Genomic DNA, 27385 nt, shown 5'->3' on the forward strand with positions numbered 1-27385 from the left:
TATGAGACATGTTGCACTGGTGTGACAATAAACCCTGCAGATTGCTATTGGAAGTGCCGTCTCCATTGCATTTTTTGGATACTTTGAAGCCAACCTGGTCTGGTTTGGTGCGGCACACACGGTTATGTTTTGTTTTTGTGCTGCTGAGAGACTGTGTTGTGAATTAAAGTTTATGTTAACAATAATTTGTATTTTTTATTGTAAGTAATTGTACTAGCTAGGGGTGGGGTTGCAAAGATGGGGGGGTTTGATGGCGGCGGCCGCAGGGGGGGGGGGTGGGGCCCAATTCGCACCTCTGCCCAGGGGCCCATAATGCTGTTAAGACGGCCCTGGCGATAATCGGCCCGTTTCGGCCGATTATCGCTCCGTGAAATAGAGAGAACGATCAGCCAAGGATCATGTCATCGGCTGATCGTTCATTTAGGTTCAGACCTAAAATCATCGTTCGGCACCAGAGCATTGCAACGGTGGAATAGAGGTGCGCGGCGGCGACCGACGATTTCAGCAGCATCATACATTACCTGTCCAGGGTGCAGGTCTTCTCCTTCTTCCTCCCGACCCACGCCGCAGCAGCTTCGGAGCGGGGCTGTCTGAACTGACAGACCGCTCAGCCAATCACTGGCCAGGACCGCCAGTTTTTTGAGAAACTGTGAGCTCTTCTTGCAGAGCGCTCTCAATCCAAGTTACTCTTAAACCAAGGTACCACTGTATTTTCTGCTTATTATGTTCCGCCCTGCCGGCTGACAAATTAAAAAAAAAAAACACTGGACTTCTCCTTTAAAGCGGTACTTCGGCGAAAATCTTTTTCAATTCAACAAGTTTTATAAAGGTATATACATTTGTATATTAAAATGTCCAGCCTTTCAGTATGTATCAGCTGCTGTATGTCCTGCAGAAAATCTGACACAGTGCTCTGCTGCCACCTCTGTCCATGTCAGGAACTGTGCAGAGCAGGAGAGGTTTTCTATGGGGATTTGCTACTGCTCTGGACAGTTCCTGACATGGACAGAGGTGGCAGCAGAGAGCACTGTGTCAGACTGCAAAGAATACACTACTTCCTGCAGGACATACAGTGGCTGATAAGTATTGGAAGATTTGAGATTTTTAAAGTAAATTACAAATGTATATACCTGACGACTGTGGATTCGAAAGAAAAAGATTTTTGACAGAGTATACCTTTAATGGGGCCTGTTGGGTTCCCATTGTGGTCCCCAAAATGTTATTGTACATGGTGTTACAGGCTATTTAGTACTTTTGTGGAAACCTTTACAGATGTGAACAGTGTCTTACCTGTTGTCTGTCCAACATGAATATTAGAAGGGAACCGTTGTCTTCTGGAGTCACCAAACTTTTGGCGATAGGAAATGCAATAGATAAATATATATAAAAAAAATATAGCAAAGCATGTGCTTCACTTCCCTAGAAATGCATCCTGGAGGTGAGTATACAAAGGGAGAGATAGGTTATGAAGCTCCAGCTGTTGTGGAACTACAAGTCCCAGCATGCTGCATCAATCCCACAGAACGAACTCCAGGAATTCCACCATCATTCCCGTTATAGAAATGGACTTTTAATTTTTCCACGAGACTACAACTCCCACAATGCATTTCGACGTGAGCACTGAAATTCATCCGCCGCTCGGGGAAAAAGTTACACTTCACCCCTTATTTGCTCTATATTCGTTCTTTTTCCTGACTGTACAGCCGGCAGGGAGAGGTGTGAGAATAGGGGGGCAGGAAATGGGGGGACACTGGTCCTGGTTGTATTTACCGCGGATGGATACAGCACTGAGGTAAGGAAGTGAGTCTGTCGTTTTTCGCGCCTTTTTGACTGCGCAAAGGATTGTGGGAAGGAGGCTCAGTGTTTGGATACGAGGAGTGCGGAGGATTTATTAGAGCCGGGAGGGGACGAGCCCATCACCGCCGCCGCCGCCGCCATGCAGAGAGACGAGGCTGACCCGGAGTCCTCCAACTCCTCGGACGGGGGGCCCGGAGAGCGGGTGCGGGAGCAGCTGGACAGTCTGTGCCGGGAGCTCAACTTAGACCAAGAGACGGCGGCCGAGACCATGAGCAACTTCACCCGGACCTGGAGCACCTACAGCCTGGAGGTAAGTACTGCCGGGGAGAGGGGGGGGATGGAGGGACCAGGGCAAATGAAGGGGGAGGGGCAGGTACTGGGGGGGGAGGGGGGCAGGTACTGGGGGGAGAGGGGGGGAGGGGGGCAGGTACTGGGGGGAGAGCAGTGGTAGAGGCTGATGGTGGTGCGGAGGGGTAGTTCCAGGGGCTGATGGGGCGGAGGGGCAGGTGCTGGGATAAGAGGGAGGGATGAGAGGGAAGGGTATGGATGTACCAGGGCAAATTGGGGGAGGGGGTGGTGAGGGGCAGTGCCAGGGGTGCCAGTGCAGTGGAAGGCGCTGATGGTGGTGGTGGGACAGTGCTAGGGGCCAATGATGGCGGGGCAGTGCCATGGGCTGATGGGGGGGCTGGGGGCAGTGCCATGGGCTGATGGGGGGGCTGGGGGCAGTGCCATGGGCTGATGGGGGGGCTGGGGCAGTTCCAGGGGCCGATGGTGGTTGGGCAGTTCCAGGGGCTGATGATGGTGGGGGCAGTGCCAGGGGCGGATGATGGTGTGGGCAGTGCCAGGGGCGGATGATGGTGTGGGCAGTGCCAGGGGCGGATGATGGTGGGGGCAGTGCCAGGGGCGGATGATGGTGGAGCTGGGGGCCAGTGTCAGGGGCTGATGATGGTGGGGGTGTGCTGGTTGTAGGATGTCTGTGTGGGGTGCCTATTAGGGGCAGGCTGCATCGTGGGATGTTGGGGCAAGCTGGAGGATAGGGCGTGGTGGATTATTGGCTGTGGGGTAGGCTGGATCATGGGATATGGGGTTATTTTGGGTAGACTGAATGATAGAATGCAGAGTTATTAAGGGCAGAATGAATAGTGGGGTGGGTGATGGGGGGCCATCTTCTAATCCATCTTTCTGGATGAAGTGCGTCCATAATATGAAAATCCATGGAGCTCAGATGTAGTATATGACAATGACGTCTGTGCTGGTTGTCGTAGGAGAAGAACAAAGACAACTGTGGCTCTGGATCAGCAATAAGACGCACAGACGACGCCCCATTGGCTTTAATGGGCCTGTTGGGTTCCCATTGTGGTCCCCAACACACTATTGAACACTATAGTCCTATACACTGCACTATTTAGTCCTGTACTTTTGTTGTAACCTGCACAGATGTGAACAATATCTTACTGGTTGTCTGTCCAACATGGATATTAGAAGCGCTGTTCTCTTCCGGAGTCACCAAACGGTTTTTTTAGGTGATTGGGGGGAGGAGGTGAAAAGGAAATGCTTTGAATTGGCAAAATTGCTTTCTTTTGAAGTTTGGCCACTTCGCCTCCCTGTAGTGTTGATAGTTCCTTGCATTAGTTCCTGGCCACCGCTGACTAGGACATCAATGTAAAAGCCCTTTAAATCATTGAAGCTGGGCACTCCCCTAGATCTGCTATGCCAGCACTTCTCTTTTCCCCCACCACCAGTGATGTGTCTCCACCATTGTAGTCACCGATTGCCGCAGTGGTCACTTGTTGTTGCCGGAGCCATATACTCAGAGGGGACTAAACATCGGGCAAGAGAGTTGCAGGAGATTTTCGCCTTATTGATTTGCTTACGATTCTTTCCACATAGTAAAGCCCTTGTGTTCTTTGCCCATAGGGTGATGTAAATCACTGGCTGGCCTGTGCATTGTACGCCGAATGTCGGAAAGGTTTCATCCCAACAGTTGGACGGGGCGTCATGGAGGGCAATGGGGTATCTCTCACCCGGATTCTGCGCTCTGCCAAGTTGAGGTTGGTTGCTTTCTATGTATGCACGCTCCAGTTCTTACCCATCGCCTGTAACTTTCCGCCTTACGTTCCCTGAAATGACGGGTTCATCATAGTGGATCTATCTTGTGTTCTGCAGTCTGATCCCGTTCTTTAATAAAATGAAGAAATGGATGGACATGTCTAACCTTCCCCAAGAGTTCCGGGAGCGAGTAGAAAGGCTGGAGAGAAACTTTGAGGTGACTACTGTAATATTCAAGAAATTCGAGCCAATATTCATGGATATATTTCTGAACCCCCACGAGGAGCCCCCGAGACTGCCGAGAAGCAGAAAGCAAAGGTAAGTACGCCTAAGGCCATGATCAAGTCACGTAACAAAGGCATAAATTCTTTATTGATCATAGCGCAAAAACAAACATTATAATCAAGACCTAGGAGGAGGGAGGCCATGCGGGAATACAGAGTACCATACAGTGCCAGGGCATCACACATGTAAACCCAGCAGCATCCTACATCAGCATAAATGCATGTAAAAAGTACAAGTGCCTAGACTATCATGCTATGTGCACATGCACATAAAGATACAGTACCAATATTTACCTATCTGTATGCTTTGGGTGTGGGAGGAAACCCACACAAACACGGAGAGAACATACAAACTCTTTGCAGATGTGGCCCTTGATGGGATTTGAACCCAGCACCCTAGCTGCAAGGCTACAGTGCTAACCACTGAGCCACCATGCTGCCCACCTGATACCCTGCCATTGCTGTGCTGGTGGTGCCCCAGTGGTCACTGCTTCCTGGTACCTGTCTGGACACAACAACATGTCCACTCAGCAAATCACTGGATCACATTGAGTGGGCGTTTCCTGTAAGAGGAGACTAAGGGCCCTATTACCCGGGACAATTATCGTGCGAAAAATTGTTATATCGTTCGAATTTAAATGATGATCGTTCTGTGTAATTGTAGGCAACAATCAAAAAATTGTTCGTATGCAGTTGATTTAGATATGAACCTAAAATTATCGTTAATCTTTCACTGTAATTCCACATTCCTTCGCTCAAGTTCCGCATTTTTTCACGAATTGTTCAGTGTAATGCTGCAATTACACAAAGCGATAATTCGCCCAATCGATCGTTTAACGATTTTAAAACAACAATTTGGTTTTTATAACAATCAGCGTTTAGACGAATAAATCGTTAGAAAAATCTTAAGAATATTTGTAAGAAAAATCGTTATTGTGATCGTTTTTAAGATCGCTTAAGCCCACCATCTCACACATAGGGTGACTGTTTCAAAGACTTTCCACAAAGCGATCTGCGAATTTTTAGCAAACGACGATTTGAGAACATGTTGAAAGATCAAAATGAACGATTTTTTGGTTTGTCGCTTGATCGTTTGCTGTGTTTACACAGAACAATTATCGCTCAAATGCGATCGTTGTTGCGAAAATTCGAACGATAATCGTTTCGTGTAAACGCAGCATAATGCTCCGTTTACAAGGAACGATTATGGTTTGAATTTTCGCAATAACGTGCGCATTTGAGCGATAATCGTTACGTGAACGTAATGCGAACGAATGTGGAATTACAGCGAACGATTAACGATAATTTTAGGTTCAGATCTAAATCATTGATCAACGACATACAAACAATTTTTCAATCGTTGCCTGCAATTACACAGAACTTATCGTTTAAATTCGAACAATTTAACTATTTTTCGCACGATAATCGTCCCGGGTAATAGGGCCCTAAATGGTCAGAACGGCAGCGGGCAACCCTATAAAGTAGGGATGGGGAACCTTTGGCCCTCCAGCTGTTGCAAAACCACAATTCCCATCATGCCTGGACAGCCGAAGGCTGATGGGAGTTTTAGTTTTGCAACAGCTGGAGGGCCGAAGCTTCCCTATCCCTGCTATAAAGGATCCTTCTAATGTCCAGAAACACTTGATGCATGTGCTTATTTGCAGGGCGCTCCTCATGTATATCTGCTCTATCATATTCATTCCCTATAATACATTGGCTCAGTTAATAGACTGACTTTTCCTCTTTTGCTTTCCAGGAAGTTGCAGTGTAACGTCAAAGATCTTTTTAACTTTTGCTGGACGCTGTTTGTGTATACCAAAGGTGAGTATGGTCCTCGATAATTTCAGCCTGTCCCTACCTAATGGTCAGGCCTTTCCAGAATTGTAAACTACTTTGCTGTTTCTAGTGCATAAAAGGTAACTAGTCTGGAGTCATGGAGTCTGGTTGCTTTTTTATCTTTCTTTAGGCAACTTTAGCCTGATAGGAGATGACTTGGTCAATTCATACCACTTGCTTCTGTGTTGCCTGGATCTGGTGTATTCCCACACCTTGCTGTGTCCTCACAAAGATGATTTGCTCAATCCATCATTCGCAGGTAAGCACCCTCTCGTTTGTTTGCTTATTTAGTTTGTCTTTTTCTTTCTATTACAGTGATCTGTCTGTATGTATGTCTGGGCAGGCGTCTTCATACTTTCATGTCCTCCCTAATTATTATAGTAAAATGTCTGAAAGGGGTACTCCAGCAAAAAAAAAATTGCTAGAAAATCCCATATATTTGTATTTTACTTTTATTAAAAAATATCCAGTCTTCCAGTAGTTATCAGCTGCTGCTTGTCCTGCAGGAAGTGGTGTATGCTTTCCAGTCTGATGCAGTGGTCTCTGCTGCCACCTCTGTCCGTGTCAGGAACTGTCCAGAGCAGGAGAGGTTTTCTATGGGGATTTGCTGCTGCTCTGGACAGTTCCTGACATGGACAGAGGTGGCAGCAGAGAGCACTGGCTGGAAAGAATACACCACTTCCTGCCGGACATACAGCCGCTTATAAGTACTGGAAGACTTGAGATTTTTTAATAGAAGCAATTTACAAATCTCTGGCACTTTCTGGCACCAGTTGATTAAAGATTTTTTTTGTGAACTACCCCTTTAAATGACTTAAGTTAAACCCATTCCCCCTTTCATTTTACTTTTTTATCCAAATAGCGAAGCTATTGGACTGTGCAGATGATGACGATGGCGAAGATCCTCCTTGTATCATCAGTACACTGTGTGACCATTACGATGGTCTTACGGTTGAAGCTAAAGGAATAAAGCAACATTACTTCAAGCCTTACATAGCCAAACTCTACGATAAAAAGGTATTGCTTCCAAATGTGCAAAATTGAAAGAGTTTTATTTATTTTTTAAGTACAGAAAGAAATTTTTTTTAGTGTACCTGTCGTTTCAAAAAACTTTTGACATGTCTGAGAAAAATTTACAGTACTACCAAAGTGAAGCGCTTTGTTATCGCTGCAATCCGATCATCAGCTGGCTGCTTTCTAACTGACTGCTGCTCCTCCCCAGGTGCTGGGAAAAGCTGGATCCAGTCCTGTGAAACTGGGAAAAATTCGCTCATCTCTACTCTAATTCTCACGATCGATCAGGGTCTGAACACTCAGACCCGGACCGATCAAAACTTTTGACGTGTCTCTTACATGTCAAAAGTTTTTTGAAACGACAGTGACACTTTAAGGCTTTGTACCCACGATGTACTAGATCGAAAACAGTATTCTTAAACATTATTTCGATCCGTTTAACAACAAAGGACGTTCTTTTCTGTCTTTATTACGACGTTGTTATATAGCCTAAATGTTTAACAAAACATATAATAAGCCATTTTCTGATGGAAAGTTTCCATTTTAAATCTTTTTCAGATCTTAAGAGGAGACTGCTTGCTGGATCTTTTAAGCTTTACCGATAACAAGTGCGTACATATCTCACCTTAACACCCCAACTGTTATGCTAAAGTTTTTCTGATGGTTCATTGTACAACTTTAAAGGGAATCTGTCAGCTCCTGGGCCCTACCTGAGGTGCTGATAGTGTGCGGTAGCTGGCAGTCCTCTAGTGAGCATGGTGCCTTTTGGTCATTTGTCATTTGTGGAGTGGATTATGCTTAAAGGGGTACTCCGGTCCGGGGGTATTTTTTTTTTTTTTTTTTTTACCAATGGCCGGGTCCCGGATTGCGGTGCCCCGTACCCCTGTCCCGCGGCCGCTTCTCAAGGCAGCTCAGCCATTCAGCAGCTGAGGCAGGACTCCGCTACGGCCGCCGAATGGCTGAGCTGCCTTGAGACGTCACGTCTCATGCGGCAGCTCACACCAGGAAGGGGGTACGGGGCGCCGCGATCCGGGACCCGGCGCTGGAATCGGGGAGGTACCCCTTTAATCTCAGGTCTCCGACTGTAATGAAGAGTCAATGAGGAGTTGTGCGTCACTCTAGCACTCCTTACCACTCCTTCCTCCTCTTCATGAAGAATCAATGTTGCCTGACCCCCTGCTCCCTCAGCATCTCTCAATAGAGGACTGCTTTCAGATATAGTTGAATCTGTGTTGAAGCTGTGGTCTAGAGGTAAATCACTGGTCTAGAGACCACTAACAGTTTGTTTTCTTTGGTTCGATTCCCCTGATGGATATGAAATATAGTTATTCATTCTTTATTGTTTCTCATTGTTGTATCTTTTTTTTAAAAGTGGAAATAATTTCCAAATAAGTTTATTTATTTTAATACTAGGAACTGAAATAGTTATTTTTTCTCATCAATCAGGGGATTTGAACCAAAGACAACAAACTTTTGCTGGTCTCTAGACAGGTGATTTACCCCTAGACCACAGCTCCAACACAGGCTAAGAGATTTAACTATATCTGATTGCAGATCATTCCTCTGTTGGCAGATACTGCCTGATAGTGGAGCGAGTTGGAGGCCAGGCAGCATTGATTATTCTTAAAGAAGAGGTAGGAGGAAGTGATGAGGTGTGCCAGAGTGCTGTTCAGACGCTGAACCACAACTCCTCATTGACTCTTCATTACAGTAGGAGACGCGAGATTGGACATAATCTACTCCACAGACAAATTACCAAAAGATTTCAGGGTTATTTTATAATATACATACTAAGATGGGAAAACTAGTAAAAAAAACAAAAAACATTTAAACAATATTTTTTTTTAACATAAAAACTTTTAAATACTAGGTCGGTTTCTGATAACACACGGACAGGGTAGTTTTGTAATATTTAGCACTGGGTAAAAGGCATATATTGCTGATGCATAAATGTGCTGGGTTTGTATGCATACTCCTATAGCCATAAGAAGCTTCTAGATTTGTTACATATTGTATAGTTAGGAGTAGGAAGTCCAGTAAACTGCTGTAGGGTTGAGTATGTGAATGTATGACCATCCAGGCAACTAAGGCTGGATTCACACTATGTTTTGGCAATTTGTTTCTTTCATCCGTTTTATGCAAAAAAAAATAATGCAATTGTGTGCATCCGTTTTGATCCATTTTTCCATTGACTTCCATTATAAAAAAAAAATGGATCTAAACGAATTTTTTTTTTTTTTTTTTTCATATGTGTTCATATGTATGCTAAAAAAAAGATGCGTTTTGAGCCATTTTTTCTATTTTTTTATAATGAAAGTGAATGGAAATGGATTTACACAAATGCATCTGTTTTTTCATCCGTCCCCCTCCCCCCACAAAACGGAGTGCAAAAACGCAGCGTTAATCCAGCCTACACTGATATTTCAAATCCGAAAATTAACTTTTTTTGGGGGGGGGGGGGCTTGATTCATGACAAATTCTGCACTGCTTTATTTTACCTACAGTAAAGCGCTAAATAAAGAGTATGAGGAGTACGTCCTTACGGTAGGAGACTTTGATGAGCGAGTGTTTTTGGGAGATGATGCAGATGAGGAAATCGGGACCCCCAGGAAATTTTTGGCAGACCTTCCTATAGGCGGCAATTGTACACCACGGAAGAATTTGGAGTCCAGCCTCCAGCAGCACTCTGAGAAGGTAGCTTTAATATCTTTTTTTTTTTTCTCCCCCCCCCCCCCCCCCCCCTTAAGATAGCACCCAGTGAGAGCCAGAAAGTTAAATAGATTTGTACTTTACTTCTATATAAAAAAAAAATTCAAGTCTTCCAGTACTTATCAGGCCCTTTATGCCCTGCAGGAAGTGGTGTGTTCTCTTCAGTTCGAAGAGCAGAGGTTTTCTATGGGGATTTGCTGCTGCTCTGGACAGTTTCTGACATGGACAGAGGTGGCAGCAGAGAGCACTGTGTCAGACTGGAGATAATACACCACTTCCTGCAGGACATACAGCAGCTGATAAGTACTGGAAGACTGGACTTTTTTTTTTTTAATTAGAAGTAAATTACAATTCTGTGTAACTTTCTGACACCAGTTGATTTGAAATATTTTTTTAATGTTTTTTCTTTTTGTTTGCAAACATCAGGATCTATCTACATTGGAGTACTGATTAGTTATCACTGACATTGTGAATGAGGCAAAATGTAAAAACTCACTTAGTTAAATATTACTGGGTATAATATGCCAAATGACTTCATGAATTGTTCCACAGAGGAAGTCCTTTGCCCCATCTACTCCATTAACTGGTAGACGATACCTGAAGGAGAAGGAGGCGGTGATCACTCCCGTCTCGTCAGCAACACAGTGTGTGAGCAGGCTGCAGAGCATGGTGGCTGGACTCCGCAATACCCCCAGTGAACAGCTTATTAGTATCTTCAGGTATGAATCTTATATATATATATTGTATATGTCATTTATTTTAATGGCCTGGGGTGTGACATGTATTTTGTGTTTGTGTAGATCATGTGCTCGCAATCCTATGGAACATATACAGAATACCGTGAATGAAGTTCAGAAGTCGTTCTGTCACCATTACACTCAGCCATCAGGAGATCAGCATGGCTCTCATATTGGTGAGTTTTACAGACTTATTTGCTTAGAGTAGTGTGTCTTCCATTGGATGACGCTTATTCAGAATGGCACGAATATGATAGAAGAATGGTAATCAAGTCTTATTTAAAGGGGTTATCCAGTGCTACAAAAACATGCCCACTCTTGTCTCCAGTTCAGGTGCAGTTTTCAATTAAGCCCCATTCACTTCAATGGAACTTAGCAGCAAAACCCCACCCAAGCTGGAAACGAGAGGTGCTGTCTCTGGAAGAAAGTGGGTGTGTTTTTGTAGTGCTGGATAACCCCTTTAAAAAGAAAAAAGTGCTGCCCCCTTTATGGTCCTTTTACAAGAAGCGATTATCATTCGTCTTTGGCAAATTACTAGCCGATAATCGTTTTGTGTAATAGGTCATGTTTTAAATCAACCGACATGCACATTGTTGGCTGATCGTTGATCCAAAGCATGACCTCAAATCTAATGACAATATTGATGGTCTGCCGGCCGTCGCTCTGTGCAATAGGAGTGGTGTCAGCAGACCACCGCTCTCTCCTATAAGCCTCCCAGACTATCCAAAGATTGTCCTCCCTGCTCGGTGACGGTGTGTGTAATACCACTGACAGCGGGGAATGAGGAGCAAGCAAGCACTGACCTGACAGGCCTGCAGCAGAGAGCACTGTGTCAGACTGGAAAAAATACACCACTTCCTGCAGGACGTACAGCAGGTGATAAATACTGGAATACTTTGTTTTGTTTTTGTTTTTTTTCAAATCTATAAATGTGTAATCCCTATTATGTATATTAAGACCTTTCTATTATCTATCCCTACCATATATTCAGTCTGCAAGCACTAGTGAGCGGGGCCCTCACTCCTAATGTTTCACATGCATGTATATCTCCGTATGTACCCCAGAATTGTAAAGTTCTGCTGATGTTGGTGCTACGTAAAAAAAAATTTATATAAACTATTATACAGAGCCCTTTGTATGTTTTCCATCACCAGACTTTGCTATTAATCGATGGAAATTGGCCGAGATTTTATACTACAAGGTTTTGGAGTCCATTGTTTTTCAAGAAACCAGGAGACTTAATGGGAAAGACTTGACGGTAAGATGAGCAGCTGCAGCTTCTCATTGGATCGTGTTTTATTATAGGTAGTATTGAATTGGTGTACCAGGTATTAGCATATCTGCCTCCCTGCTTCAATTTGAAGCTCTTTTTTATGGTGGTTTTACACGGAACGATTTATTGTTCGAATTTGCACGATAACGATCGAATTCGAACGATAGTCGTATGTGTAAACGCAGCAAACCATCAAGCGACGAGCGAGAAATCATTCATTTTGATCTTTCAACAAGTTCTCAAATCGTCGTTGATCGTTCCATGTAAACACTCTTTCAACGATTTCACCTGTTTGTGAGATAGGCTTAGGCTTAAGCGATCGCATAACGATTTTTCCGTACGATGTATCGTTCCGTCTAAACGCTGATCGTTAATCGTGCGATTGGGCGAATTATCACTCCGTGTAAAACCACCATTAGCCTATTATAGGTCGTGTATGTTCAGTAACACCCATTACTGCCCATTCATATGTGTTTTTATGGCGGTCACTAAGGGACTTGGGGCTAGGTTGCCTTTGGGCCCTATTGCACGGAGCGACAATCTGCCGATTATCGCTCTGTGTAGTAGAGACAATGATCATCGGCTGATCGTTGGTTTAGGTTTGGACCTACGTGTAATGCTGCGTTTACACGGAACGATTATCGTTCAAATTTTCGCAATAACGATCGCAGGATTTTGGTATAGCTGTCATCGTGCTGACCCAGATGTAATGTTTTTGCTGCATGGTAAATGGCGTATATCTTAAAATAAAGTGAAAGTGTTGTGAAAGCATATATGTCTCTATACTATCGGGTATGTTTATTTTGTAGGGGTTATTGCAGCAGGATATTTTTCACAAGTCGCTGCTGACGTGCTGTCTGGAAATCGTGCTGTTCGCTTACAGCTCTCCCCGAAAATTTCCATGGACCATTGAAGTTCTCAATCTGAGTCCCTTCAATTTCTATAAGGTAAATGTAATTTCTCTGTAAAATGAATAAAATATTATAATGAAGATGTGACTGCTTTCACCATAGAAGCTGTGGCCACAGTGACTTAGGTTTACTGTCGATACGACCATGCTTGGTTGTTTTCATGCACATGCCCTATTCTGATCAAATACGGCTTATGCAGGGAACCGGCCCGGTGTGGTCATATCCATAATTACCTGTGGCACGATAGACTGTGTGACAATCTGGTGAGAAATCATCATGACTGGTATGCTTTAACCTTCTAACAGTGTTTTGTTATATATACGAAGATATCAGCGCCCGAAGCCCGGCGCGCACGCTGACAGGAGAGTCAGATGCCCATAGAGAATGAGTGGGTAGTCCGATGCTCCGTCATTCTCTATGGGCATCGGACTCTCCTGTCAGCGCGCGCTGGGCTTCGGGCGCTGATATCTCCGTGACCCGACCGGCTCAGGAAGCGGGACCCGGCGGGATCATGTGAGTATAGGGGGCTCTAACGGGGGTCGGGAGCCTGTCACCCCGGCACGGGGGGTGACAGGTCCTCTTTAACTCTTTGATGGTGTTGCTAATTCATAGTCATAGTCTACAATTTCTACAATTCATAGTCATAGTCTACAATTACCATCATGCCTGGACAGCCGAAGCTAAAGCTTTAGCTGTCCAGGCATGATGGAAATTGTAGTTTTGCAACAGCTGGAGGGCCGAAGGTTCCCCATCCCTTGTCTAAAGACTTGGAAAATGTCATCTCTTTCTAGGGAGCAAAACTTTCTTCTCTTTACAACCATACACCACTAGGAGGCGCTCGCTGCACAAAGATTTACTCAGCTCATAGTAAACTCTGTGCTAGCTGTAGAATATTCTTAGGTAAAGGCAGCATATTTGTTATATAGTCGACTTTAAAAATGCACATCCATTTTTATACTACAATAAGCATCGGATAAGTGACTGACTGTCAATTATATACACTTATAGGACAACAAAGACAATCTATAAGAGGCCACAAAAAGCTAATAGCGTGTGAGGAATACGCACAGCTGTAAATAGTTGGTTCTATTGTAATACATGCCTTGTTGTGCAGTAAATACAGGTTAACCAGAAATCTTGCACGAACGACGTGATCTATAGACTTAGGATCCTATTAGACGAATGGATTTTTCATTCTGCTGATAAACGATCGCAAACAAGCGCTTTTGGGAACAACCTGAAATTGTTCACCGTAACCCATAGAACGATAGTCATTAGTTAGTTATTATCGTAATTATAATTGTTTACCCCTTCTGGTCCCAGAAAAGCAACAAACAATGTGTACATTTAGCAAATGATTAGCCATAATTTTATGGCCAGCTTAAAAGATAGATAGAAGGTATCGACACGCGAACAATTTTTCAATTGCTGCCTGCATCCACACGGAAAGATTATTGTTTAAGTTGGAACCGTTTTACGATTTTTTGCATGATAATCGTCCTGTGTAATAGGGCCCTTAGTGGTTTCCGAATAATAAAACAGAGATAAAAGTATTATGTAGGAAATACATAAGGGATACAATGGGCAGGCTGAGAAGTCTGACTACGATGAATGATTTTTTTTTTATAATGAGAGAACAGAGCAGGAGGGAGAGGTAAATCTACCATCAAGGATTTGGTCAGTGAGTGATACTTATGTCTAATTGTACTTATTGCAAGGAATGAAAAAAAAACCTCTGTTTCTTTCCTAGGTCATTGAAGTGTTCATTCGCTCAGAGGATGGGTTATCACGAGACATGATAAAGCACCTTAATAGCATTGAAGAACAGATCTTGGAGGAGCGAGCGTGGACTAGCAACTCTGTTCTGTGGGAGCTACTTCAGGCCTCTGAGACAGTACCGACCTGTGAGGAAGTATGTACTGTATATAGATTATATGCTTGGTACAATAGACGGCTCATTTCTTTCACCTGGGGGTGTGATATATAATATATTTATATATATAATCAGGTACTCAACATAGGGTTGAGCTAGGATATTGCACTTATGCTGAGTGTGTATTACATGTGTGCTTCTCTTCCATTTCAGGTTATAATACCCAGCAATTTTGAAACTGGCAATGAAGCAAGTTTAGGGCATCTCCCTATGATGCCAGCTTCACCAATCATTCATCCTCGTTTGAAGGAAGTCCGCACTGATCTTGGAGGCTCCTGCAGAAGAGGTATAGTCCCTGTTCAGTTGAAGGGAGTTCATCATGACGTGTGTGTGTGTATATATTTGTATGGGGAGGGGGGGAGAGGGCATGCATGTAGCAAGGGTAGCAGACTATATAGGCCAGTCATGTCAAACTCTGGCCCGCGGGCCAAGTCTGGCCCACATTGCCATCATTTTTGGCCCGAGGAGCTTTTCCATTGCTGTATAAAATCTGGCCCGCCTGATGTTGCAGAAGGTTATAAAATGGGTGGTCCGGACAGCCGCTCGGACTGGCTATTATATAAGAGACTATTTGGAGGGCTGGCTACTATATAAGACATTATTTGGGAGGGCTGGCTTCAACATAAGAGACTATTGGAGAGAGCTGGCTATTATATAAAACTATAGGGGAGGGCTGGTATTGTATAAGAGACTATTTTAGGTACTGACTTCTATATAAGACACTATTAGGGAGGACTGTCTTCTATATAAGACACTTGGGGAGGGCTGGCTTTTATATAAGAGACTATTTGGAGGGCTGGCTACTATGTGGGGCTCTAATAGTATGCCCTGGCTAGTATGTGGGGCACTATGGGGGGGGGGCTACTACATGGGGCACAATTTTGGGATTACCTACTGCTTGAGGGATATAATGGGTAGCTACCATGTGGGGACCATTACTTTAGGATAGACAGTGCCAGGAACGCTGCACGCTGCTCTGCCAGTGCCAGAATTGCCGCATGCAATCTTCATTAAATATTGGCAGGTGACTTTCTCCAATTTGTTAATTTTGGCCCACTGTGTATTTGAGTTTGACACCCCTGATATAGGCCTTATGGCAACTGAAGATTAAATGTGCCCATATATTTTAGCTGCTTACAGAATGCTTGTTTGCCTGATTGACATCTCTCCCAGTCCCCCCACATGCACGCTTAGCAGAGCAAAGGGATCAGGCATGTTGTAAAAATGCTCGACCTCTAACTCCCAGGATATCTGCTATCTCCCCCCCCATAAACATTACATTGTTACCTAATCTGGATGGGCATGGCCAACATTAAAGGGGTTATCCAGTGCTACAAAAACATGGCCACTTTCTTCCACAGACAGCCCCACTCTTGTCTCCAGCTTTGGTGCAGTTTTGCTGCTCAGTTCCATTGAAGTGAATGGAGCTTAATTGCAAACCGCACCTGAACTGGAGACAAGAGTTGTGATGTCTCTGAAAGAAGGTGACCATGTTTTTGTAGCACTGGATAACCCCTTTAATCTTTTACATATATCCAACGTTGACTTATAGGACGTGTTGGAGAGCTGTATACAGAATGTTGCATGTGTATACATTAGGATTCACATACAGATATCCTGCTCTTTTGATAATGGTATGACACCATCTTCTTAGCACAGCTAGTAAGAGAAGCCTGTATATATACACCAGTGGCCAGTGTGAAAATTCTTCATAAACTACTTTGTAATTTTCACAGCTAATAGATCACATTGCTGTTTTTCTCATGTATATTACCATTGATCTTTCAGATATGCCATTGTCTCCACTTTCTGTTCATGAGCGCTACAACTCGCCCAGTGCTGGCAGTGCCAAAAGGAGACTCTTCGGGGATGATGGTCCAAAAGAGCCACCGGTAGAGAGATTGCACACTACTCCGGAGATTACCAGAATAAGAATTGTTCCGTGTCAGCCCTCTGAACAAATGTGTGTGTCCCCAGATAAAACCCAGTTGTCGGGTCAGAAGGTGACTGTAACAGGTAAGTAGAACTTGATATGAATAGGGGAATGACTCTGACTTGAATGTGTCCTCCAGTTCTGTTTTACCAGTTTGGCATGTTTTTCTTATCTCCATCTCGTGTTGGGAGTTTTATGTCTGTGTTAGAGATGAGCGCAATACTCCAATCCAATCGTTCGGCATTTGATTACGGGTGGATGAAGAGGTTGTATGCAGCCCTAGAGAGTCAGAGAAAACACGAACACTGTCTATGACCTATGACTGTATCCATGTTTTCCAGGACTCCCAAGGGCTGCATCCAACTTCTTCAGCCACCGGTAATCCAATGCTGAACGACTTGAGCATGCTCTAGTTGCGCTCATCTCTAGTCTGTATATTAAAACTAACCTTTTTTAAAAGAAGAAAACACTGTCCTGCTAAGGGATTTTTTTTGGGTCGTCTTAAGTGTCTTTAACTTAATACCTTTTTGTTTGACTGTTATCAAAGGTGTTCAGAATGAAAGTGGCCAGCAGTCTTCTCAGGCAGCACATACTTATCCACTGTCACAAAGTGAAAATGGCGTTCAGGTCCCTTTGACGGCACAGGCCTTGATCAGCCCTAAAAGTCAGGTTTTCCGGACGCAAGATGCATGCCCCACATCAGCAAACAAGCCGAAGAGAACAGGGTCTCTAGCACTGTTCTTCAGGAAGGTATGTTGGTTTTAAATTTCCCCTTTTTTTCTCTTCTGGTTAGGGGGACAAACACACTTGCCGGACTCGCCCGGATCCCGGCCCTATTCTTTCAATGTTAGACAAAATCGCAGCAGGGATGTACATCCCTGCTGCGAGTTTGTCACCAGCCCACCCCGTTAACCCCCTGGCCGTCGGATCACATACTTTACCTGATCCCGGCTCCGGCTTCGGCGGTTCCCGGAGTCTTCAGCAAGCCGCAGCCGGGATCAGGTAAAGTATATGCTCGCTCCAGCCGCCCGATCACCCCCACAGCCCCAGCCGCCTGATCACCCCCACAGCCCGCAGCCCCGGCCGCCCTACCTCCACCCACCCACGCAGCCCTGCTGCAGACCCGATCACCCGCAGCCCTGGGGTGGGGGTGGGGTGTGATCGGGCGGCCGGGTCTGCAGGGGGGCGATTGGGCGGCCGGGGTTGCGGGCGGGCGGCTGGAGCGAGCATATACTTTTCCTGATCCCGACTGCGGCTTGCTGAAGAATCCGTGAACCGCCGAAGCAAGCCGGAGCCGGGATCAGGTAAAGTATATGCTCTGGGGGCCGGGGGGTTAACTGGGCGGGCTGGGGACAAACTCGCAGCAGGGATGTACATCCCTGCTGCAATTTTGTCTAATATTGAAAGAATAGGGCCGGGATCCGCAGCGAGTCTCCCTGCAAGTGTGTTTGTCCCCTAGAGGGGTATTTTGCTCAGGTTAAATACGTGCTCAATCATCATAACTCCTAGAGAGTAAGGGTGGTATTACACAGGCCGATGGGGGCCCAATAACAACTGTAAGCGATCGCCGATCTGCTAGATCGGCGCTCGTTTACTGGGCCTATTATATGGCCCGATAATTGTTTAACAAGGGCTGCATGGACATTGTTACCGATGTCCTTGCAGGCCTTGCTTAAACTGTATACATTACCTATCCATGCTGAGCGCAAGAGGAGCCCTGCAGCATGGACAGGTAATGTAAGCAGTTTGCATATCGTCAACCGCTATTACACGTAGCGATGCGCGTTCGCGATTATAGGTCAAAACCTACTTCAGCGATCAGCTCGTTGTGTTTATTACACAGATCGATAATCGGCCGGATAGGGACGATTCGGGAGATTATAGTTCCGTGTCATAGTACCCTAACAATTCCTTCCTTACTTGTTATCTTTTTAGTCTCCTTCCCTCTCCCGTCCAAGACAGGTCATGTAAACATTATCCCTGACTGGCTGTCTCTGCACTCTGTAATAAAGGGAGGGTTAATCACAGTAAGGTCACCAGGGACTTGACCTTAGATTGTGATGGGGGGGTTAATCTAAGGTCAAGTAGTTCCTGGTAACCTCTCTGTGATGAACCCTCCCAGCCGGCCAGGGACACTGGTTACATGAGCCATCTTGGAAGAGAAGGGGTGGAGGAGTGAACAGCTCACACACAGTTTTCTTTGTCCTCAGCTGAAAGCAGCAGCTCAGAACTAGGGGAAGGAGACTAAAATGATATTGACAAGAATGGAACAAATTGTTAATCAGGAATTGTTAATCAGGAGTTGAGTTGGGAATATCCATTTAAGTTACCAAGACTCCTTTAACATTGTGCTTTCATCTATAGGTGTACCATTTGGCCAGTGTTCGTCTAAGAGACTTATGCTTGAAGCTTGATTTGTCTAATGATTTGAGACGAAAGATTTGGACGCTGTTTGAGTACTCGCTGGTTCACTGCACGGATTTGATGAAAGATAGGCACATTGATCAGCTGCTGTTATGTGCCGTGTACATCATGGCAAAGGTAAGACCTTAGTGCACACTAGCGCTTAACGACTGGTTCCTATTCTACAGGATCTGTAAATTGCAGTAAGACTTGCTTGCTTTACATTTCTTCCCGTTTCCTCATCTGTTCTTAACAGATTAAGTAGCAGCTGCAAAAAGCGTTCCTTGCTTTGGAGCATCTCACAGACAGACTATTAAAGGGTACTCCAGCGAAATAAACTGGTTTCAGAAAGTTATATAGATTTGTAAATGATTTCTGTTTATAAATCTCCAGTCTTCCAGTACTTATCAGCTGCTGTATGTCCTGCAAAAAGTGGTGTACTCTTTCCAGTCTAACACAGTGCTCTCTGCTGCCACCTCTGTCCATGTCAGGAACTGTCCACAGCAGGAGAGGTTTTCTATGGGGATTTGCTACTACTCTGGACAGTTCCTGACATGGACAGAGGTGGCAGCAGAGAGCGCTGTCTCAGACTGGAAAGAATACACCACTGTCTGCAGGACATACAGCAGCTGATAAGTACTGAAAGATTTTTTAAATAAAAGTAAATCTCTATAACTTTCTGAAACCAGTTGGTTTGAAAGAAATTGTACCCATTTATTATGTGGATAGAACGGCGCCGTACACGGGAACCAGGCCGTGGTTCAAAAAATGGACCGCGGCACCGGCTTCCCTTCGCCGTTCTATCTGTGGGTCATGTTAAAGCGAATGTACCTTAATACTGTTAGGAAACCAGTGTCAAGCTGCGGCCCTCTAGCTGTTGCAAAACTACAATCCCCATTGTGCCTGGACAGCCAAAGCTAAAGCTTTGGCTGTCCAGGCATGATGGGGATTGTAGTTTTGCAACAGCTGGAAGGCAATCCGTTTGACACCCCTGCACCAGGAGAACCCTGCTAACAAAAAGATGCATAAGATGGTTTCTTGGAGTAAGCAAAAGACTGCCTATGCAATGTTTGCACCTTGACAACATCACAGTTCTTCTGTTCTCTGACGTCCTTCTGATTTTCGTACATGATCTATCCTCTTTATATACTAAGATAGTCTTGCAACCTTTCATTCTCATCTGCTTGTAGTGTTGCGCAAGGCTTAGAGCTGTGATAATGTGATAAACACCTTAAAGAGAACCTGTCACAGAGGTGCACGCCACAATAGGTGTGCAGTTTGTGCTTCTGCTAAGAAGAGTAGAAGGTGCCTGCAGCTTTAAAGGGTTCCTGTCATGTCTCCCCGATTGGCGTGCCCCCCAGAAGTTTGGATAATTATGGATATAACCATGCCTGAGTGACTTTGGATATGTAAACACTTCAATCTGTTCTGTGCACAAGCCATATTCTCATCAAATAGGGCTTGTGCAATGAACCGACCTGGTGTGGTTATTTCTAGAGATGAGTGCAACCCGAGCATGTTCGAGTCTGATCATTTGGCATTTGATTACCGGTGGATGCAGCCCTAGGGAGTCTGGAAAACATGAATGCAGGCATAGGCCATAGGATGTATCCATATTTTACTGTACTCCCTAAGGCTGCATCCAACTTAAGCCACTGGTTGAAGTTGACTTGAGCATGCTCCAGTTGCGCTGATTTCTAGTCGTATTCATAGTTACCCGAACTTCTGTCAGCAACAGCGACTGCACGCCAATTGTGGAAGAAAGCATGATGACAGAAACACTTTAAGCTTGAGATATCTTTGCCCCCTATAGGCAAATATTTGCACCACTCTACAGCAGGGGCATCATTTGCATAGAGGGAGAGCAAATATTCCAGGCATGTATCACTGTGGAGTGGGAGACAAGCTAATGCATGAGAATTGCAGCTTGCACCTTCATGACAGTTTCTCTTTAATGCACTTATTTCTAGAGTGATGGAAGCACGAGTGTGGATGATGCCATGAAAAGCTTTAAGAGCTTCTTTCACTGGCGTGATTTCATAGAAGACCATGAAATAGAAGGGGTATGTTTATGTTTTTACTTGTGTATATGTATTTCTTTGTGCCCCCACGTTATGCAATGCAAAAGGAGAGACTATGGCTGTCTCAATTTTTAAAGTATACCTGGCACTTTTCGCATGACTCTAGGCCTAGAACTGATACCTATGCTTTCCTGGACAAGATAGCATGGTTGTGAGTTTTCTTACACACTTGTCATGACCTACTGCAGCCTAGGAAAGTAAATTATTGGAATACGTAAAGGGGAACTATGAGCAGGTTAGACTAATATCCCTCTATGGCACCCAGGACGCTGAAGGTATGTGTCTTACCTTACTCTTCTGCGCCGGTCCTGAGCTGTTAGTCAGTTTAATCTTTGGCCAAAAACACTTTTAGGCTGGGTTCATTTTGTTTTTGCAAAAAAAAAAAAACGGATGCAACTGTGTGCATCCGTTTTCATCCGTTTTTCCATTGACTTCCCTTATAAAAAAAAAAAACTGATCAAAATGGATCCGTTTTTTTTTTTTTTTGGACAGACACAAAACGTGGTCGACCTCATTTTTGTGACCGTCAAAAAAAAGGGATCCATTTTTTTTTTTTTTTTTTTTATAATGGTAGTCAATGGAAAAACTGATCAAAATGGATGAGAAGGAGTGGGCCGGCGGCTCACACGATGGGGTGGGGCAGTGCTCCTAATGTTGCTCCGGACCGAGGATTACACTGATAAAAACAAGGGAATGTCGCCAAGGAGGAAGGTAAGAGACATGGCTCCCTGTTCTGACTCCCTACGCAATAGATGGCTATCAGCAGGTTAGATTTGTCTAACCTGATGATATAGTTCCCCTTTAACTTGAAAGTTTTAAAGGGAAATCTGGCAATTTTTTTTTTTTCAAATGAACTGGTGTCAAAAAGTTATACAGATTTGCAGTATAAGGCTATGTTCACACTACGTATATTTCAGGCTGTACATTTGAGGCTGTATAGCAACCAAAACAGGAGTGTATTGAAAACACAGAAAGGCTCTGCTCACATAATGTTGTAATTGAGTGGATGGCCGTCATTTAATGGCAAATATTTGCTGTTATTTTAAAACAACGGCTGTTGTATTGAAATAATGGCCGTTATTTACTGTTATATGGCGGCCATCCACTCAATTTCACCATTGTGTGAACAGATCCTTTCTGTGTTTTTAATCCACTCCTGGTTTTGGTTGCAATGAGGACCTGACATGAGGACCAAATACTGCCAGAAATATACGTAGTGTGAACCCAGCCTACCAGTACAAAGCAAGAATAAAAAATATTTATAGTACAAAAATATTTATCTATGGGGCACTTATTCTTAATCTGTCCATAATTGTATTTCACAGGTTACAAAGGAAGAGAGGCTGTTTCACGACATCATGAAATGTTACAGGAACCAACCTCAAGCTGAAAGCCGTGTAAGTAGAAACAGACGTCACACCGTTATTGTCTGGTTTGGTTGTTTGTTTATGTCAGCATTACATACTCGCTTTTTATCACATTAGGTGTATAGACACGTATTACTGAAAAAACTGCCTGATGTACAGCAAAGTGAGCCGGGATCCAGCCAAGATGTGGAAATGATTGACTGCGGTAAGAAAAATTTATTGCCTTTAGACCAAATGTCCCCTTGCCCCCCCCCCCCCCAAATACTGATCGTTCAGGTTTGTGCAAACCCGAACATACTGTACGTTCGCTCATCTCTATTTGTGACCCTTCTATTTTCCCGTCTTACAGATTCCAATGACTCCCGCTCATTCCTAAAAGAAGCTGCTGGTGCCAGTGAACAAGAAAGAGGAGACTTGATAACATTTTATAACAATGTCTATGTGGAGCGAGTGCAATTGTTTGCACTTAAATATGCAGCCAGCACTAGTGACAGTCTGGTAAGAACCTTACTAATAAGGAGGGGGGGGGGGAACTTATATTTATGTGGGTTTTTCACTCATGCAGATGGAATGTTTATTTTGAGGAAAAGTCCCCCCCACTCTTGGTGTGTTTGAGGCTTATTGGTGTTGGATATCTGTTTAAAGGGAACCTGTCACCCCCCCGTGCCGGGGTGACAGGTTCCCGACCCCCCGTTAGAGCACCCTATACTTACCTGATCGCGCCGGGTCCCACTTCTGAAGATGGTCGGGTCCCGGAGATCTCAGCCGCTGCAGCCCGGCGCGCGCACTGAGAGATGAGTCCAACGCTCATAGAGAATGACAGGAGAGTCCAGCGCTCCGTCATTCTCTATGAGCGTTGGACTCATCTGTCAGAGCGCCGGGCTGCAGCGGCTGAGATCTCCGGGACCCGACCATCTTCAGAAGCGGGACCCGGTGCGATGAGGTAAGTATAGGGGTCTCTAACGGGGGTCGGGAACCTGTCACCCCGGCACGGGGGGTGACAGGTTCCCTTTAAGGGAATGAGGAAGCAGGCTATGTTCACACTTTGCTTGGCGGATGCCTATAAGATACTTTCTGCATGTGTTAGATGTACAAAGGGCCAAGAATCTGTTCATTGTACAGTGTAAACAAACAAGTTTATATAGGTTTGTAATTAAATTATATTCAAAAGTCTTCCAGTCCTTATCAGCTGCTGTATGTCCTGCAGGAAGTGGTGTAATCTTTCCAGTCCGACACAGTTCTCTCTGCTGCCGCCTCTGTCCATGTCAGGAACTGTCCAGAGCAGGAACAAATCCCCATAGAAAACCTCTCCTGCTCTGGACAGTTCCTGACATGGACAGAGGTGGCAGCAGAGAGCACTGTGTCAGACTGGAGAGAATACACCTCTTCCTGTAGGACATACAGCAGCTGATAAGTGCTGGAAGACTTGAGTGTTTTTCAATTAGAAATTACAAATCTATATAATTTTCTGAAATTGGGTGATTTGAAAGTAAACCTTTTTACGCTGGAGTACCCTTTTAGGGTGTTTTCACACATACAGGATCTGCAGCAGAATTGATGGCGCAGATTTAATCTGCTTTGAATCTGCAACTTTAAATTTGCGCCATCAAATTTGCTGCAGATCCTGTATGTCTTAATGCAGTGATTTTCAACCTTTTTTGAGCCGCGGCACACTTTTTATACTTAAAAAATCCCGGGGCACACCACCAACCAAAATGGCACAAAATGACACTAAAACAGTACATATTATACATATAGTTAATAATATAGATTCTAAATGTATTTATACTCACTCAGTGTGAAACCTGGGCCTGTTTTCTTCTCCCCCCTGTGCTTCTCTCCTGTGCTTCTCTCCACCATACTTCTCCCCCCTGCTTCTCTCCACCATACTTCTCCCCCCTGCTTCTCTCCACCATACTTCGCCCCCCTGCTTCTCTCCACCATACTTCGCCCCCCTGCTTCTCTCCACCATACTTCGCCCCCCTGCTTCTCTCCTGTGCTTCTCTCCACCATACTTCGCCCCCCTGCTTCTCTCCCCCATGCTTCTCTCCACCATACTTCTCTCCGCTGTTTCTCTCCTCCATCCCCAGGTTTCTCTCCCCCCTGTTTCTCCCCCATCCCCAGGTTTCTCTCCCCATTATTTTCTCCTGTTTCACAGGGGCACCATAGTTTGGGGAACTTTCCCCGCGGCACACCCGTCCATGTGTCGCGGCACACTAGTGTGCCACGGCACACTGGTTGAAAATCACTGTCTTAATGTACCCTTAAAAGGGTTAACTTTTCTGGAAAACTAGCATCATTCCATTCATTTATTCGAATTATGCCTAATGAATATTTTATTCTCTATTTTTCCTCTCTAGGCGGCAGCTCCTCCATTGTCTCCCTTCCCCAGCATCAGACAACAAGCGGTTTCGCCACGTCGCGTGTCCCAGCAGCACTCCATTTATGTGTCCCCACATAAAAACACCAGTTGTCTCACCCCGCGCTCGGCACTTCTGTATAAGTTTAATGGAAGTCCTTCTAAAGTAAGTTCACTCTCAAACCTCCTAAGTTTTAACTAACCGCATGTCTGTAAACTTTTTTCTATAAGGTGTTCTAATATTTTTAGATGCTTAGTAGTGTTGAATACAAATATGTCCTGACAAATCACTTTAAGGCTATGTTCCCACTACTTACTGTTAAAGGGGAACTATCAGCAGACTAGACAAATCTAACCCGCTGATAGCCCCCTATAGCACGGGGATGTGAGAAGATAGATATGAATCCTACCTTCATCTTCAGCGCCGATCCTGGCTGTTAGTCGGGGTAAACTCTGCTTCAGAGCACTGGCACATCATTTCCCCCCCCACACACACACACACACTTCATTGATTATCATTAGAAGTAACGGGGCAGATGATGGGTGCTCCGGAGCGAAGTTTACCCCAACTAACAACGAGGGATGGGCGCCAAGGAGGAAGGTAACACACATACCTTCCTCCTCAGTCCCCGTGCTACAGGGGGCTATCAGTAGGTTAGATTCGTCTAACCTGCTGATAGTTCCCCTTTAAGCACAAACAACGGCTGGAATTAATGTTCGTGATCATTACCGTATTTTCGGGCGTATAAGACGACCCCTGACTTTTAGCAAGATTTTCAGGGGTTCGCCTTATACGCCGCAGGGCTGCAGTCAGGCAGTGGTTAACTGCATCTAAATAAAAAAAAAAACAACAAACATTTAACTCACCTGGGCCCAGTTCCTGGCCACCATGCGCCTCCCGTACCGTTCCCGGCGCAGGCAGTGTGACGTACACTACCTGCGCCGGGAACGGAGATCGCCAAACCTCTCCCGGGCAGCCGAGCGTCTCATTAGAGAGGCTTGGAGACGCCCGGCTGCCTGGAGAGCTTCGGCGCCGGAACTTCCCGAAGCGCCTCTCATTCTTTTGAAGCTCTCTCGGCAGCCAAGCCTCTCTGATGAGACGCTCGGCTGCCCGGGAGAGGTTTGGCGATCTCCGGCACAAGTAGTGTACGTCACACTGCTTGCGCCGGGAACGGTACGGGAGGCATGCGGAGGCTGAGAACAGGCCCTAAGTGAGTTAAATGTTTTTTTTTTTATAGTGGTCGCCCCATATTATGGGGATGGGGCCATTTTTGAGCCCCCCCAACAGTATGGGGCGACCATACCTGGCGTATAAGACGACTCCCGACTTCTAAGATGATTTTTCAGGGGTTAAAAAGTTGTCTTATATGCCAGAAAATATGTTAATTCCGGGAATTGTTTTCACTTGACTTTATGTAGTGGGAACATAACCAGGCTTAGGCCTAGAAACCCCCCCCCCCCCCCATCTTGTCCTCAGATTGGGTGCGGGTTTTGCAGCACAATTCCACTGAAGTGAATGGAGCCGAATTGTACTATAACAGGCAACCTGGAGACAGGGATGGCGCTTGTTTTTGCGATAGAGTAGCCGTGGACCCCCGTTTAACATGTCTGTATCTAAACAATATGCCAGTCTGACTTACCTTTTGCTTTTGTAGAGCTTGGAAGATATCAACAACATGATTAAACAAGACCACAGGAGCCGCAAGCGAGCAATAACCATCGACAGCGACTCGGAATCTCCTGCCAAGAGGATGTGCACAGAGAATGACGACGTGCTGATAAAACGCCTTCAGGATGTTATAAGCGAACGGGCGATCCGTTAGCGGTCGTCTTTCTTTAAGCTGTTTTATTGTATATTGCACTGTTTAAAAGCTGTATGCCCTGTTTTTAATCTCATGTCCGTGCAATCTGGATGTTTTTACGCAGCAATGTAGCCATTTTAATCTTATGTTCTCTGACGCTACTTTTTACACGTTACGTTTTTTTAGGTAACCCTTGTTAAAAGGTTGGTTATGTTCATCATGTAGAACAGGGATGGGGGAACTCCGAACTTTCCGCTGTTGCAAAACTACAATTCCCATCATGCCTGGACAGCCAAAGCTTCGCTTTGGCTGTCCAGGCATGATGGGAATTGTAGTTTTGCAATAGCTGGAGGTCCGGAGTTCCCCTATCACTGATGTAGATTCTTTCTGTCCTTGACTCATCACATTGCACCTAATCTGCTTGAGATGCGCATGTTCTTAAAGCTTCTTAGCTTTTTTTTTTTTTTTTTTTTTTTTTAATATCTATATAATTTTAATCTAGCATTATAGAAATTTATAGCTTCTTCCGGTTTGGTGATGCAGCATGACCACCTCTTGAGTGGGGAGAAAGTCAATGAATTTCATGGTTTAACTTTTTTTATCGTTTTAAACAGCAGTGGTTTTCCAATGCAGCTTTTAAGTGTTTACAGCCTGTAGAAAACCAATATATTCGTGTTATGTATGTCACAAAGGACATTACGTATGCACAATGGGTGCAGCCCTTTTTATTTTTTAAAAGTTTTTTGGGGGTTTAAAGATTTCTATTAAAGGGGTTATCCAGGCCTAGATATACATAGTAGCTTGCTTTGTCGTCAGTTTGGGGTTTTGCAGCTCAGTTCCATTGACGTAAATGGAGCTGATATGTGATACCACACACAACCTGAGGACAGGGGTGGC

At 44.8% G+C, this 27385-nt stretch overlaps 1 protein-coding gene across 2 annotated transcripts; it reads left to right on the forward strand.

Annotated features, from left to right (window-relative positions):
• Positions 1 to 1840: 1840 nt before the first annotated feature.
• RBL1 (RB transcriptional corepressor like 1) lies at positions 1841 to 26754 on the forward strand. Of its 2 annotated transcripts, XM_069952727.1 has the most exons (23): positions 1841 to 2107; positions 3715 to 3848; positions 3964 to 4164; positions 5887 to 5951; positions 6097 to 6225; positions 6829 to 6983; positions 7539 to 7588; positions 9485 to 9674; positions 10242 to 10408; positions 10490 to 10602; positions 11581 to 11684; positions 12509 to 12646; positions 14361 to 14522; positions 14697 to 14829; positions 16332 to 16559; positions 17024 to 17226; positions 18841 to 19017; positions 20850 to 20942; positions 22286 to 22357; positions 22445 to 22532; positions 22677 to 22825; positions 24688 to 24852; positions 26342 to 26754. In XM_069952727.1, exons 1-23 carry the CDS (start codon positions 1937 to 1939, stop codon positions 26507 to 26509), a joined length of 3255 nt encoding a protein of 1084 aa, XP_069808828.1. In that variant the 5' UTR covers positions 1841 to 1936; the 3' UTR covers positions 26510 to 26754. The 2 variants fall into 2 exon arrangements, with proteins under 2 accessions (XP_069808828.1, XP_069808829.1); XM_069952728.1 differs by lacking the exon at positions 20850 to 20942.
• The last annotated feature ends 631 nt before the right edge of the window (positions 26755 to 27385 follow it).

Source organism: Dendropsophus ebraccatus, chromosome 14, assembly GCF_027789765.1.
Source record: "Dendropsophus ebraccatus isolate aDenEbr1 chromosome 14, aDenEbr1.pat, whole genome shotgun sequence".
Taxonomy (NCBI): domain Eukaryota; kingdom Metazoa; phylum Chordata; class Amphibia; order Anura; family Hylidae; genus Dendropsophus; species Dendropsophus ebraccatus.

What these genes read in the sequence shown, in the direction of transcription:
- RBL1 (XM_069952727.1), top strand. Translation starts at nt 1,937, where the DNA reads ATGCAGAGAGACGAGGCTGACCCGGAGTCCTCCAACTCCTCGGACGGG. An exon ending in AAGACCATGAAATAGAAGGG is followed by an intron (nt 20,943 to 22,285) that starts GTATGTTTATGT and finishes TGTATTTCACAG; the next exon opens with GTTACAAAGGAAGAGAGGCT. An exon ending in TTAATGGAAGTCCTTCTAAA is followed by an intron (nt 24,853 to 26,341) that starts GTAAGTTCACTC and finishes TTGCTTTTGTAG; the next exon opens with AGCTTGGAAGATATCAACAA.